This window comes from Erpetoichthys calabaricus, chromosome 4 (genome assembly GCF_900747795.2).
Source record: "Erpetoichthys calabaricus chromosome 4, fErpCal1.3, whole genome shotgun sequence".
NCBI classification, from domain to species: domain Eukaryota; kingdom Metazoa; phylum Chordata; class Cladistia; order Polypteriformes; family Polypteridae; genus Erpetoichthys; species Erpetoichthys calabaricus.
In genome coordinates, this window is record NC_041397.2 from 159,143,768 (window position 1) to 159,159,012 (window position 15,245).

The window sequence follows — 15,245 nt, forward strand, 5'->3', positions numbered from 1 at the left end:
CTTACACTAGGCTTTATTTTCGTCAGCATTGTAATTAAAGCTGGTCCATAAGTCTGACCGCTTTTTTCGCCCAAGAATCGCGTTGCCAACACAGCAGATCACGATTCTGGCTGACGTGATGATTTCCTGATGGTGCCCAAACTAGTGTTAGCCAATTACAAGCGTGCATGTAGGTTTTTAAAATTGAACCACTGTATTGAAGCTCGTTATTTTTTGGCGGACCACATCATGTGTAACAGAGATATGCAAAGAGCTTCTCATTGTACAGTTGTCTGTTTGTAACATTTTCCATCAACAATGATTTTCAAGGCATTTGTCTTAGTTTTTGTCATTAATGGAGCATTTTTATTTAGTTTCTGTTCCATTTTTGTTCACAGAAAAAATATCAGTGACGAGTATTTTTCATCTTAGTTTTAAATCAACAAAATTAACATTGTATACATAAGTCTGCATTCTTAGTTTACATGTGAACTGCGTGTTACTTTCAGTTAACAAGGACTGTCATGATATTGAAATTCACAATTTCAATAATTTTTGAAAAGTATTGCAATCCAATAGTATTTTCAATACCACAGTTGGTGGTTTTGGGGAGACAAACAAAACTAAGGATCAAAATATTTAATTTTAGAAAAGAGATATAAACTATAAAAATAACTTTGTAAGGCAGTGCAATTTTTCAACAACCTACTGAGATTATGACATGTTCTAAAGTAAATAAAATTCAACAAAACAAAAACAACAAAAAAAAGTACTGTCTGTTATAAGCATTAACAATATCTTAAAAAATTTAGAGCATCACAATTGATAAAAGGAGGCAGGGCTGCTGTTTTATGTGTAGAGAGGTAGGTGTGGGCATGTGTGTGTGTATTTACGATAGAAGTTGATTATGAACTCACAGTAAAATAGCAAGCAAGCAAGATATCCCATCTGATATTGTGCTACTATAGAAAAACAGTAATAAAGTTTCAAAATTTGACTACCAATATATATTGATAATTCAATATTTTTTCACAATGCTATAATGAACTTCATTAAACGTGAGTAAAAAAATGTCACTAAAGGGAACCATTCACCTTTGTGTTTAGGGTGCATACCATGTTCTGTCAGAAATTAGCTAAATTCTTTAATGAAATCTCATCAATAATACATAAATAAAAATAAATAAATAGGTTTCCTGATACCAAGTTAAACCATGTGATTAAAACTGAGCAAAATTAATCTAACTCTTATGGGAGTCTTCTTTCTTCAGCCCCTCCTTCAATTAATACCAGAGGGAAACATTTTGATGGGTCTGGGGCTAAACAGAGGAAGTCTATTTCCTGTCTGTATGTTGCAAAATGAACAATGTCCGAAATCTATTTAAAAAGCTTTTTGGCAGCCCTGTATCTTTTCAGGAAAATGTAAGATATGAAGGAAAATGTTTAATATTGGTTTTATAACTCAACATTTGCCTTATACTCAGTCTAACACCTTTAAAATTTCCTGTACCATACATTAAAAAAAATCACGATTTATAAAATACTGGAGCTTGAGTGTCTCAGTTAAAATAGCATGTATAAACTTATAACTGAAAAGTAATCATAATTACAACACTGAAGTTGCCATATTGGGGGATACAATACAAAGTGTGGATATGGGAACAAATAAATATGTTTGGGATTGAAACACTGCTAAAATTCCTTTTGAAATTGATTTTGGGGCAAGTTCTTGCTGTCATGACACTTGTGCTTTATGAATCTTATTTCACTTCTAATAACATTTTCATAATTTTATACATATTTTTCATGAACTGTCTAGAAGTATTTTATTTCTTTGCATCCTTATAAAGTTGGGGGGCCAACTACTATAAAATGGTTTAAATTGATTCACAAAAATAAATGGCATTAGTATATGCATGTATGAGGTCTGCGATGAACAACCCACCAACTGGATCTAATCTCTCTGCTTTGTTCCGAAAGCAGGCAGTATAGGCTTATCCAAACTCCCCTTTACCCTCCCATCACCCACTGCTCCATCTTCACTCATGATTGTATTAACACTTCTTTATTATTCACCTGAGATTGTGTATGTCTGTCTGGCTTGTGGAGGGAAGAAACAATGTGAATTTTCATAAACTGAACTGGGGGGAATGGGTGGGTTTTTTTTTTAGGGAGATTCATTTCACAAGCGCAAAACAAAGTCAGTGATCTGAAAAGGCTGTTGAAGTCTACTGAGTTGGAGAAAACAGCCTTTAAGGATAACACATAACAAACATGGCCTATATTTTGTGTCATCACTCTAAAAAAGTACATTAAAAAAAATATTTGCCAAAGCGCCCACTTCGAATTTAGAAGTTAAAAAGCCAAGCATCTATAACAATCATTTTAAGGTTACTTCTCAAGCACAAGGTCTCAAGTTAAGAAACAAGTTGCTGCACAGGTTGATAACGATGGTTTGCATAGAAGGGATAACTAAAACCGAAAATTCAATTTTGGTTAATTTATACTCATGTGTTGCCATTTTCCACAGGGTCTCAAAACAGCACAAAACAACAGTACCATAATCCATCTATGTGGACTATCCATTGCAGCATGCAGCTAACAGAAACCACCTATTAAAAGAATGTTTTAACCCTTTGAACCCTAACCTCCCTAGCAATTTAACTATTTTGAAAACCTAAGACTTTGATTTATAAAATTAAAATTTTACTATATAATGATAAGCCACAATGTTGTAACAACATATTAAAACTACAGAACAAGCTGTATCACTTTCAGTCTTGCAGTTTTCATTTTAAATCATCCTTTAAAAGGAAAAAAACACCAAAACTGCACTTTTGAGCAATATGTTTCAAAACAGTTTTTAGTGGCAGAAGCAATGAACAGGAACACTTTACATAATTTTCACCTTCTTCTGATCAAACTTTATGCATCGTCTCCCCTTCATCATGGGGCTCTCCCTTCCGATGTCAAACCCACAAACTTCCTCAGACGTGGTTTAAGTGTGCCGATACATCCATCACACCATAATGCAGATGTCCTAAGGCAAGCTCAGGGACGAAAGAAACATCTACTGGATCAGAAGGGCAAAAGACCCCTCTTTGTCTGGTTGTACTTCACTGCACACACTAAGCATCTATTGCTTTCAGTTGATCCTATGGTAAAGTACAACTTAAATCCTTTCCATTTTCTCTCTATTATAAGAAAAAAATCCTGGGACGAGATGTGACTTTTTCAGAGAGATGCTTTCATGTCCTGTGAGATGAGACTTTGTGCCAAGAAATTTAACCATGCCCGGAGCCAGAAATAAAAGACAGAGTAGATGACAAAGTAGAATGTCGGAAAGAATTCAAAAACGTTGGAGCGATACACATGCAGAACAGGTTAGAGATAATGAATGTACTAACATTCGAAAGTCTCAAAAAAATTATAGTAAAGATCGCATTAGCGCAAACAAATGGAAATTATTACTCAGTGAAATAACGGAACAGCAAAAAAGGATTGAATATATTGTTTGGATTTAAACTTTAAGTCGGAGACTTGTAGATCTTCTAATTTGTGTTGCTATCAGGGAAAAGAGGAGGCTTATCTATCTGCAAGAATTAAAAGATTTGATGTTTGGTGAAAGTGAAATCCACATACGCAAGCGGCAGAGATGCGAAGTGGCTGGCACATAGCGCAGACTGGTGGGGTTGGCGAGCGAAGCCCCCTAGTCTTCTTGAAAAATATGAGGAACAAAAACAAGACTGAACTGCAGCTAATAAAACAGCATATACTGTGTGTGCAGTCTAATATAGTGAAGGCTGGTATTCTGGCTAGCTGAGTTACAATGGTAGAGAGATGTAGCAGGCTTTCGAGAACATGTCTCTACAGCAATGAAATGCAAGACTTAGAGAGCAGGGTAGCGCAACATCAATGTAGCATAACAGATATGTATAGACCATTATTCAGGTAAGCAGGAATATGACAATAGATAGGTGAATATGATAGATATGCGGCGGGCCTGAAAACCAGCCTGCCAGATTCAAACTTTAACATGACAATAAAACCTAGATTATCTGTCAGGGTTCGGGATTGCAGCCATGATGGATAAGACAAAAGATGGATAACAGAATACTTTAAAAAATGATGTAAAACACTAAAAATATAATACAGTATTAACAAAATTAATTTATATTAGGGGGTTCCCCCCTGCTTGCTTCGCTTGCCAGCCCCCCCGGCCTGTGCTACGTAACAGCCACTTCGCATCTCTGCCGCTCGCATTGTGAAGAGGGGGGATGAACACAACACCAGGGAGATGCGGTCGCTCCTCTGAAACCCCCTCTTAAATGGTGATGCAAAAAAAAATTTTTTTTTTTTTACCTCCTCTTTGTTCGATCAGCTGCTAGCTTGCTGCTGTACCATGCCATGCTGTCTGCATCTCTAGCTACACTTTGAACATTTAATAGCCCGTACAGCAGCTGTCCTACTTTTTGTCTTTTATTTCCAGCCCCGGCGTGGTTAAATCTCTTGTAAATCTCTTGATCAAAGTCTTGTCTTGCGGGATGCAAGTTCTTGATATTTTTTAGTTTATAATTTAAAAATGGAATAAGAATCTGAAAATCTAACAACATCACATTAAAGTTTGATAAATTCTGAAAAGAATGATGCCAAACATACAGTCATGGCCAAAATTAATCGGCACACCTGTAATTTTCCCAGAAAATGCATCATTTCTCCCAGAAAATTGTTGCAATTACAAATGTTTTGGTATACACGTCTGACATCATGTCACACAGAACTCCAAAAATGGGCCGGACAAAATAATTGGCACCTTTTCAAAATTGTGGGTAAATCGTTTTATTTCAAGCATATGATGCTTGTTTGAACTCACCTGAGGGAAGAAACAGGTGCTGGCAATATAGCAATCACACCTGAAGCCAGTTAAATGGAGAAAAGTTGACTCAACCTTTCTGTTGAGTGTGCCACACTAAGCAAGGAGAACAGAAAGAAGAGCAGAGAATTGTCTGAGGACTTGAGAACAAAAATTGTGGAAAAATATCAACAATCTCAAGGCTACAAGTCCATCTCCAGAGATCTTCATGTTCCTTTGTCCACTGTGTGCAACATAATCAAGAAGTTCACAACACATGGCACTGTAGCTAATCTCCCTGGACATGAACGGAAGAGAAAAATTGATAACAGACTGCAACGAAGGATAGTCCGAATGGTGGATAAACAGCCCCAATCAACTTCAAAACATATTCAAGCTGTTCTGCAGACTCAGGGTGCAATATTGTCAGCTCGAACTATCCGTCAACATCTGAACGAAATGAAACGCTATGGCAGGACAGCCAGGAAGACCCCACTGCTGATACAGAAACATAAAAAAGCAAGACTGGAGTTTGCCAAAATGTACTAGAGGAAGCCAAAATCCTTCTAGGCGAACGTCTTGTGGACAGATGAGACCAAGGAAGAGCTTTTTGGTAAAGCTCATCATTCTACTGTTTACAGAAAACGGAATGAGGCCTACGAAGAAAAGAACATGGTACCTACAGTCAAACATGGTGAAGGTTCTAAGATGTTTTGCTGTCTCTGGCACTGGATGCCTTGACTGTGTGCAAGGCATCATGAAATCTGAAGACTTCCAAAAGATATTGGTGCACAATGTAGGGCTCAGTGTCAGAAAGCTGGGTCTGCGTCAGAGGTCATGGATGTTCCAGCAGGACAATGACCCCAAAAATACCTCTAAAAGCACCCGGAAATGGTTGAAGACAAAACGCTGGAGAGTTCTGAAGTGGCCAGCAATTAGTCCGGATCTAAATCTGACTGAACACTTATGGAGAGATCTCAAAAGGTGCCCTTCAAATCTGAGAGACCTTGAGCAGTTTGCAAAAGAACAGTGGTCGGAAATTCCAGTTGAGAGGTGTAACAAGCTTGTTGATGGTTATAGGAAGCGCTTGATTTCAGTTATTTTTTCCAAAGGGCGTGCAACCACATATTAAGTTGAGGGTGCCAACAATTTTGTCCAGCCCGGTTTTTGAGTTTTGTGTGAAATGTCAGATTTGGCTTTTTTTCTCTGTTTTTTTGTGTGGTTCCAATGCACATAAAGGAAACAAACATGTGTATACTAAAGCATTTATAATTGCAACAATTTTCTGGGAAAATTCCAGGGGTGCCGATAATTTCAGCCATGATTGTATATATGTAGGCTTTAAAATAAGCCAGATTTAAAGCATGAGAAAAAAAAGTGACATAAAAATGTTACATAAAATTGTTGCACTTTTAGGCTTAGGATTATAATATATATATATATATATACACACACAGGTAAAATTCCATTACAATGAATATCTTTACAACGAAGTGTTTTTATGGTCCCGACAGCTTCCCCATATGATACGAATCTATAGAAATCCCGTTACAACAAAGTACATTCAGCAGATACTTTCATTACAACGAAGTGCACAAAAGACCTTGAAATGCCTGAATGAATCATCCACAGAGCAGTTAGTTATGTGGCCGCAGCTCAGTTGTGCACAATGATCCCCAAACAGAAACACTAATTTTTTTTCCTTTCTTTGAACTTTCCTCGTACTGTTTTTTTTTTTTTTGCCTTTTTTGTTTCCTGCGGTTTTCAGTGATACCTTTCCTTATTGCTCGTCAACATTTGAAAAACATCCATTGGAATTTAACTCATTGTCACCATCCTATAGAAACGGCAGACCCGAAAAACGATAACAGCGCTTTTGTCGTTTTGTCAACATTTAAAAATTTCTATTTTTTTTTTGACAATTCCAACACCACAGGCATATGTTTATCGGCCATAACAATGTAAAGTAGTTTAATTATAACAAAAGACAAAAGCTATGAAACGCTATTAAAGCTGAAAGAATGTAACTGACACTGTGAATTCAAAATGCGGCATGACACATGGTGCTGGGGAAGAACAGTAGGTAGACGTTTGCATGTGCAAGGTTTTTTTTTTTTTGGCCACTGATGGTTAATACAGACTGACGGTTAATCGAGTGGTGGATAATTGAGGTTTTACTGTATAGCTAAGATAAAAATTATTAGCAAACTCAAGCAACATTGTTCAAGATAAACATAATTATTGCATACTGAAGCAGAAAGCAATGGCACTTTGCCATAGTTTGCCACTTTTTTGAAAAATATTCAAGACAAATTATCAGGGACTGGGTCCTTGCTATAAATCTGATGCTACTGGAATCGCCCTTCGTTACCAAACTGCCACCATTGTGTGTATATATAATGGCAGAAGTAGTTAGAGAATGGATAGAGAGAACTCGCATATATATCTGGAACATCTCAAAAGGCATACAAATCCTGGAAAAAAATAAGAGACACAAAAAAGTATATTTCTTTACCTGATGACCATGAGCTGATACTTATTAGCATAGTGAAGGGCCATGTCTGCAACTTTTCCACCAGTTACCACAACATTTGCTCCAGCATCTGCAATGGCTTTTACTTGTGATTCCATCATGTTCTCCTCACCTTTACTGTAGCTCAAAAGTTCTTCAGCATTATTAATCAAAACTGTCCCCTATAAAGTGAGAAAGATGTTTTTCCAAACTGACAATTTTAAACTAAAAAAGTGGTTTAAATTAACTTTTGTTTTCTTTAGTATTAAATAACAGGCATAATCATTAAAAAGTGTCAACTTTCAGTGATGGACAAATTGTACATACATATTGTAGTCTACAAACTTTTCAAACCAGCAAGTCTAGCTTTTTATCAGAGGTTTGGGCAAAATTTTACAGTAACATTCATTTCTAAAATATTGTTGTACATGATGAGTACATGGCACTCCATCTCCTACCACAATATGAACAGAATATTTTAGTAAACAGATAACTCTTAAAGGGTTGTCAAGCTGATGCATGTTCCCCACCCCCACCAGGATGTACAGTGGATTCAGAAACTACTCAGTCCCTTCACTTCCTGCACATTTTATTTTTAATGGATAAATTTGCAGTTATTGCCCAATCAATCACTGAATAACCAATAACAACATGAAAACATGTTTTCAAGAGGTTTGAACATTAAAAATCAAAAACTAAAATCTCTCAAGTCAGTCCTGTCTTTTTAATCATTGGTTAAATTTTATCATGCACATTAAATATTTGTGGTTAAAACCTAAAGGCCAATATTTAAGTCATTAAACTGAGAAAAAAAACCATCAGAAAAGTAACCTAACCATCGGAGCCGATTGGCATCATGTAAGCAGTCTAAAGAGGAAATGGATGATTATAAAGAAATAAATAAACCTCATCTCAGGTCTCAAAAAATGACTTAACACTTTACTTGGTTAAAGCCAACACACTTCATTGCAGTGCGAAGTAGCAAACTTGTATAATCAATTCCCATTCAGGTGCACAAAGCTGAAAATATACTCAAATTTAGGGGCCTTGATTGCACTATAAAACACCTTTCCACTGTCTGGCATGCACGTCATAGTAAAAACCTCCTTGTGTATACTATAGTGGGTTCAACCTGCATCAAGGAGAAACTGCATGAATATGAGTCACTACACTGTTATTTCCCGTCATTGATTTTACACTGTCATTACAAATATTGATAAATGTGTCAAGCTAATCAAAAATATGTTTTCCTGTCATTCAAGTTGAGCATTGCTGGCAAAATAAAAGGTTCACTTTAACTGTACCTTCGTAACAGTACATGACGTATACAAGGAGTTGGGTCAAGTTCACCATGTCAGACTATCCAGTTGAAAAGCAGCATAACTGCTGTTCTTTATGTGCTGCACTAACTGTACTACAATGTCACCTGCCATATCATTAATGGCACCGTAAGACTGTATTGTTTGATGGTGGCACTATTTAGATTAGATTTGTGTTGCTTTTTATATTTTCTTCAACCGTTATCCCAACCATGTCTGCATTAGCTGTAAGTATTAATTCCTTATCCATGTTGTAGGGCTTGCCTAATTAAGGCACTCAATAACTAACCACGTATATTGCTTCAAATGTTTTTTGTTAATGTCTCCTGCCATGCAAAGCATTGATTTGCTTTTGAAATCTAGGTGTCTCATTAGTAGCACCTGTTTCATACTATTATTGGCTAGCACTTCACTGCACAACACACACTGCAGTTGGAGGTAATCACAAGTATAGATCCAAGTGAAGCCCAGTTTGATTAGCCAATGGCTGTTTGTCTCTAGGTCACTTCTTTGCTGATCTTTGTAGTAGTAAATGTTGACACAAACCAACAGGATGGTCTCCTCAAATCCAAACCAGCCGATGGTTTCAACTGCTGTGTTAAATAACAAAATTAGTTTGCCAAATCAAATGTTTTGTAAAGATGCAAATGTTAAGAAGTCAGTCTTTTTCCTCATCGGAAAAGCTGAAAGAAAACAGTAGTTCTGAGCAATTGTAGTTTATGTTATATGCTACACATATGCTGTTCCCTCTTTCCGCTCTTCATTCCTCACTGCCTCAGCTCATCCTACTGCTACCACCAAATGTGACGGTACGGGTTGACTCAATGCTACAATTCCAGAAGCCACTTGAACCCGCCACTGGTATGTATCATCACCGAGATGAGCCGGGCTGAAGAGGACACATCCATCCAATCAATAGTATAGCACTAGGGCACCTACTGTATGATCATGTACGTTACTAAAGAATCAGGGAGATGGATACCCCATATACTGTACAGGCAGAAACGAACGTACAGAAACAAGTAACTGAGGACGACATACTGAGTGCTAATCAAATGGAACATCCAGTTTTGAGGGTGGAATAAAAGTTCCAAGCTGGGGGGCTTGTGACTGTACAATATTATAATTCAACCTAACACCAACAGTCTTCAGAAGTAAGTGTTGTTAAAAATGTTAAACCATGTGGAAAATTTAACAACTGAAGAAAATGAGCAGAAGTGAATGAAAATTAAAAGTGAAAGAGTGGTCCATCTACTGTATACTGCATTGTATTATTACTGGACTAGTATACATTGCTCTTTAGAAATACTGCTAAATGTAACCTTACCTTAGTTTCTGTCACCATGCAGTCAAATGGGCAGGAAAAAATAGCTATTTTTGCATTTTTAACCGATGTGACATCTCCTTCAGTTTCTCTTTTAAAAACCATTCCATGAAGTACTGAAGAGCTAGATATCCCAGACCCCTAGACCAAAATTTTAAAGCAATTATGTTTAGAGAAGAGTTATTTTTTGACAAAATCTAACAGAGTCAAAGTATCTTATGTACATACCAGTATTTTGCACACTCTTACACTGTCAACATTAAAATGACCAGATTCCGGATAAACAGACACTGAAATGGGGAAGAAAAAAGACAACTCTTAAACTAAACCATAGGAAATGACATTTACTGAAATTAGGAGAAACAGACCTATATAATACATTTAAACATGTAACTTATCTCTCATTACTAACTACAGTGCATCTGGAAAGTATTCACAGCGCATCACGTTTTCCACATTTTGTTATGTTACAGCCTTATTCCAGAATGGATTAAATTCATTTTTTTCCTCAGAATTCTGCACACAACACCCCATAATGACAACGTGAAAAAAGTTTACTTGAGGTTTTTGCAAATTTATTAAAAATAAAAAAATTGAGAAAGCACATGTACGTAAGTATTCACAGCCTTTGCCGTGAAGCTCAAAATTGAGCACAGGTGTATCCTGTTTCCCCTGATCATCCTTGAGATGTTTCTGCAGCTAAATTGGAGCCCACCTGTGGTAAATTCAGTTGATTGGACATGATTTGGAAAAGGCACACACCTGTCTATATAAGGTCCCACAGTTGACAGTTCATGTCAGAGCACAAACCAAGCATGAAGTCAAAGGAATTGTCTGTAGACCTCTGAGACAGGATTGTCTCGAGTCACAAATCTGGGGAAGGTTACAGAAAAATTTCTGCTGCTTTGAAGGTCTCAATGAGCACAGTGGCATCCATCATCCGTAAGTGGAAGAAGTTCGAAACCACCAGGACTCTTCCTAGAGCTGGCAGGCCATCTAAACTGAGTGATCAGGGGAGAAGGGCCTTAGTCAGGGAGGTGACCAAGAACCTGATGGTCACTCTTGTCAGAGCTCCAGAGGTTCTCTGTGGAGAGAGGAGAACCTTCCAGAAGGACAACCATCTCTGCAGCAATCCACCAATCAGGCCTGTATGGTAGAGTGTCCAGACAGAAGCCACTCCTGCAGCAATGTACTGAGACATCCTGGATGAAAACCTGCTCCACAGCGCACTTGATCTCAGACTGGGGCGACGGTTCATCTTTCAGCAGGACAACGACCCAAAGCACACAGCCAAGATATCAAAGGAGTGGCTTCAGGACAACTCTGTGAATGTCCTTGAGTGGCCCAGGAAGAGCCCAGACTTGAATCCGATTGAACATCTCTGGAGAGATCTTAAAATGGCTGTGCACCGACGCTTCCCATCCAACCTGATGGAGCTTGAGAGGTGCTGCAAAGAGGAATGGGCGAAACTGGCCAAGGATAGGTGTGTGCCAAGCTTGTGGCATCATATTCAACAAGACTTGAGGCTGAAATTGCTGCCAAAGGTGCATTGACAAAGTATTGAGCAAAGGCTGTGAATACTTATGTACATGTGATTTCTCAGTTTTTTATTTTTAATAAATTTGCAAAAATCTCATGTAAACTTTTTTCATGTTGTCATTATGGGGTGTTGTGTGTAGAAATCTGAGGAAAAAAATGAATTTAATCCATTTTGGAATAAGGCTGTAACATAAAATGTGGAAAAAGTGATGCGCTGTGAATACTTTCCGGATGCACTGAATATAGTAAATATTTTGTGAACTTCAAAAAAAGAGATTTTTAAGATATCACATTAATATAACTTACCACATGCTTGTGCAATTAAATGTGATAGAAAATCCTCATTGCCATACTGTTTACTCATTACTGCTGTACGGATATAAGATGCTGCTTCTTCGGTGTTTCTCAGGTTTTTTGCTGAAGCACACGCACAGTCAGGAAGAATTTCCAAAGTTTTTTTGCATGCAATTTCATAACCTTCAATTACCTGCAATAAATATTGGAAAGGTATGTATTGTAATACATATAAAAGAAACAGCAAAGATGAAGAATTTTTTTTTTTTTTATTTGTGATATTAACTCATTCGTCCTACAAAAAAAAACCTAGCTGTGTTCCAATGCATTTACACCTTTAATAACTTGTGCTAAGTAACACTTCAAATTTTACTGCACAGTTACAGATTGTCTGTAACTGTGAAACAGGAATAATCTAATAAAACAACGCATTTCTATTTAGAATGGACCCACATATTCAGGTGAAAAAAATAGTCACCAAAACGGGCATATGCCCAAAAAGACAAAACACTGATGTGGTCTTTGCACTCGTGTGCAACAGGATTTTCAACTGGCAGCTGTTGTAGACTCTGACAAAGTAGGAAGCAGAGAGAGACAGACACAAACATATATACACATATAATATTTATATATATATATATATATATATATATATATATATATGTATATATATATATATATATATATATATATATATATATATATATATATATATATATGTATATATATATATGTATATATATATATATATATATATATGTATATATATATGTATATATATATATGTATATATATATATGTATATATATATATATATATATATATATATATATATATATATATATATATATATATATATATATATATGTATATATGTGTATATATATATACAGTGGAACCTCGAGATACGATCACCTCTGTATATGAGAAATTCAAAATACGAGGAAAGTATGAGTGAAAAATTCTGATCTAAATGCGAGCATTGGCTCACGTAACGAGCCACGAGCCAGGCTGTGGGTATAGCTCGCAGCTTAGCGAGGGGGCGTGGTAGCAGTTGCGAGCCGCGATCTGCGGTGTCTGCGTTTCTCACTTAAGTGCACAGGTGGGAAACTGCCCACATCCATGATTGTTCCTGTGGCTGATGGGCTGCAGCTGCCATGCCCTCCCCGCATATATAGAGAAGCGCGAGCCGGTTAAGGGGGAGAAGAAGTAAAAGAAAAGAGAGGAGAGAGAGCAGGCAGGCAGGCGGAAGTTGGTGCGGGAGAGCGAGCGAGCGAGCAAGTGCAGGCTCGCGTGTAGCTGAACAGTGAGCTGAACAGGCGAGCCAAACAGCTGAAGCAGGACGGTGTAGAGAAGGTCAGCTGCATTAAGAGTGTCTCGCCTGTTGCAGAGCCCGCAGGTGAGATGCTAACAGAGAAGAAGCACCGGGGATTGTCATCTGTTTTTTAAAGACTGAATCCTTTTGACGTTTTAACCTCGTGTTAAAGGATTGTTATTCTTGTGTATTTTAAACCTCCACTTCACAACTGTTTTAAGGATTATTTATTTAAAGATTTATTGAATGCTCTACTGCACTTTGGACACCTGTTTTGATTCTTTTAATAATCAGTTATATTATTTACAAGTGTTATTTATTAAAGGTAGACTACAGTATATATAATTTATCAGTGTTATTTGTTAGGAAAATTGATTTTTATGTTAATATATTTGGGGTGCGGAACGGATTAACTGGATTTCCATTATTTTCAATGGGGAAGTTTGTTCTAGATACGAGAAATTCGCTATACAAGCTCAGTGCTGGAACGAATTAAACTCGTATCTAGAGGTTCCACTGTATATATATGTGTATATATATATATATGTGTATATATATATCTATACTAATTAATAAAAGGCAAAGCCCTCACTGACTCACTGACTGACTGACTCACTCATCACTAATTGTCCAACTTCCCGTGTAGGTGGAAGGCTAAAATTTGGCAGGCTGATTCCTTACAGCTTACTTACAAAAGTTAGGCAGGTTTCATTTCGAAATTCAACGCGTAATGGTCATAACTGGAACCTCATTTTTGACAATATACTGTAATGGACGGCAGCTTGATGGCCGTGGGAGGCGGAGTTGAGTGTCACGTCATCACGCCTCCCACGTAATCACGTGAAAAGACTGTGAACTGAGTAAGGAGAAATGAAGGAAGAGCCGCAAACAGCGAAGAACAAAAAATTAATTAAACAATTGAGAAGGGAGTGAGTGAAGCATACAAGCATCTTCATAAGGGAAACAAAGCACGGTGTAAAACGTAAGTTTAAATTAAGTTTATTGAAACGCTCCCGTTGCGGATTGCAATAACATATTCGCGAGATAAAAGAACTCAGTAGGGAGAAATGAAGGAAGAGCCGCAAACAGCGAAGAACAAAAAATTCATTAAACAATTGAGAAGGGAGCGAAACAATAAGAAGCCAGCGAGTGAAGCATACAAGCATGTTCATAAGGGAAACAAAGCACGGTGTAAAACGTAAGTTTAAATTAAGTTTATAGAAACGCTCCCGCTGCAGATTGCAATAACATTTTCGCGAGATAAAAGTTTAATGAGAAGACACGAGGTATAAACGAACCACATGCCGTAGCGCAACGTTAGGGGCAACAGTTTCAACCATTCTATGATCTGCTTCTCGCAACTGACAGACGGCACATGGCGGATGTTAGTCGACTTGCTGACCGCAACGTTAGGGGCTTCAACTCTGCCGCTGACGATAGAGATTCGATTCCCGAGAGGGGATGAAGTGAGTGTGTATGCCTGATGAGCCCAGAATTAGGGAGAAACACGTGTCGCATACTCTTTGCATTATTTGAAAGTAAACTATTAAAACCATTCTATGATCAGCTTCTGGGAACAGAAAGAGGGCACGTTGCGGATGTAAGGCGACTTCCTGACCAACCACAAGCGTTACCTGGCAGGTAACCACCCATACAGTCAGATTGTGATTCAGAAAACGAATGCCATGAATGTAATTACCACGATCTACATACTGTCAAATAAACGAAACACACGCCGTAGCGCGACAGCTGTGAAAAGCGAGGTTCAGAAAAAAACAGGTCCTTAACAAATTGTTATTGGTATACTGTATTTTCGATCCGTTTAAAAAGGTTTTCTTTTCTTAAAAAATTAAAAGCAGTACTTCGCCGCAACGAAGCGCGAGAATTTGGCTATATATATCTGCTTCTCACACTTAAAAGAGGGCACGTGGCGGATTTTAGATGACTTCATGACCAAACATTACTGTTACCTGCCAGGTTGGGTTACCACTTTTAATACAAAAAAATAAGGGACGCATACTGCAGCGGGTGCCACATCCCAGTGCCAACACTTTGCAGACTGTACTTAAAAGACCCGCCCTCCTCACTGGACAGTTAAAAAGACCAATCAAA

General features: G+C 37.5%; 1 protein-coding gene across 1 annotated transcript in view; it reads right to left on the minus strand.

Moving 5' to 3' along the window:
* Window positions 1-15,245, minus strand: part of cct8 (chaperonin containing TCP1, subunit 8 (theta)) — a 167,017-nt gene that overhangs the window by 71,267 nt on the left and 80,505 nt on the right. The window contains exons 5-8 of the mRNA XM_051925746.1: window positions 11,831-12,011; window positions 10,214-10,275; window positions 9,989-10,126; window positions 7,346-7,524 (exon numbers count right to left, since the gene is read on the minus strand). Of these exons, the coding sequence (XP_051781706.1) occupies window positions 7,346-7,524; window positions 9,989-10,126; window positions 10,214-10,275; window positions 11,831-12,011 (560 nt within the window). The remainder of the gene's footprint in view (window positions 1-7,345; window positions 7,525-9,988; window positions 10,127-10,213; window positions 10,276-11,830; window positions 12,012-15,245) is intronic.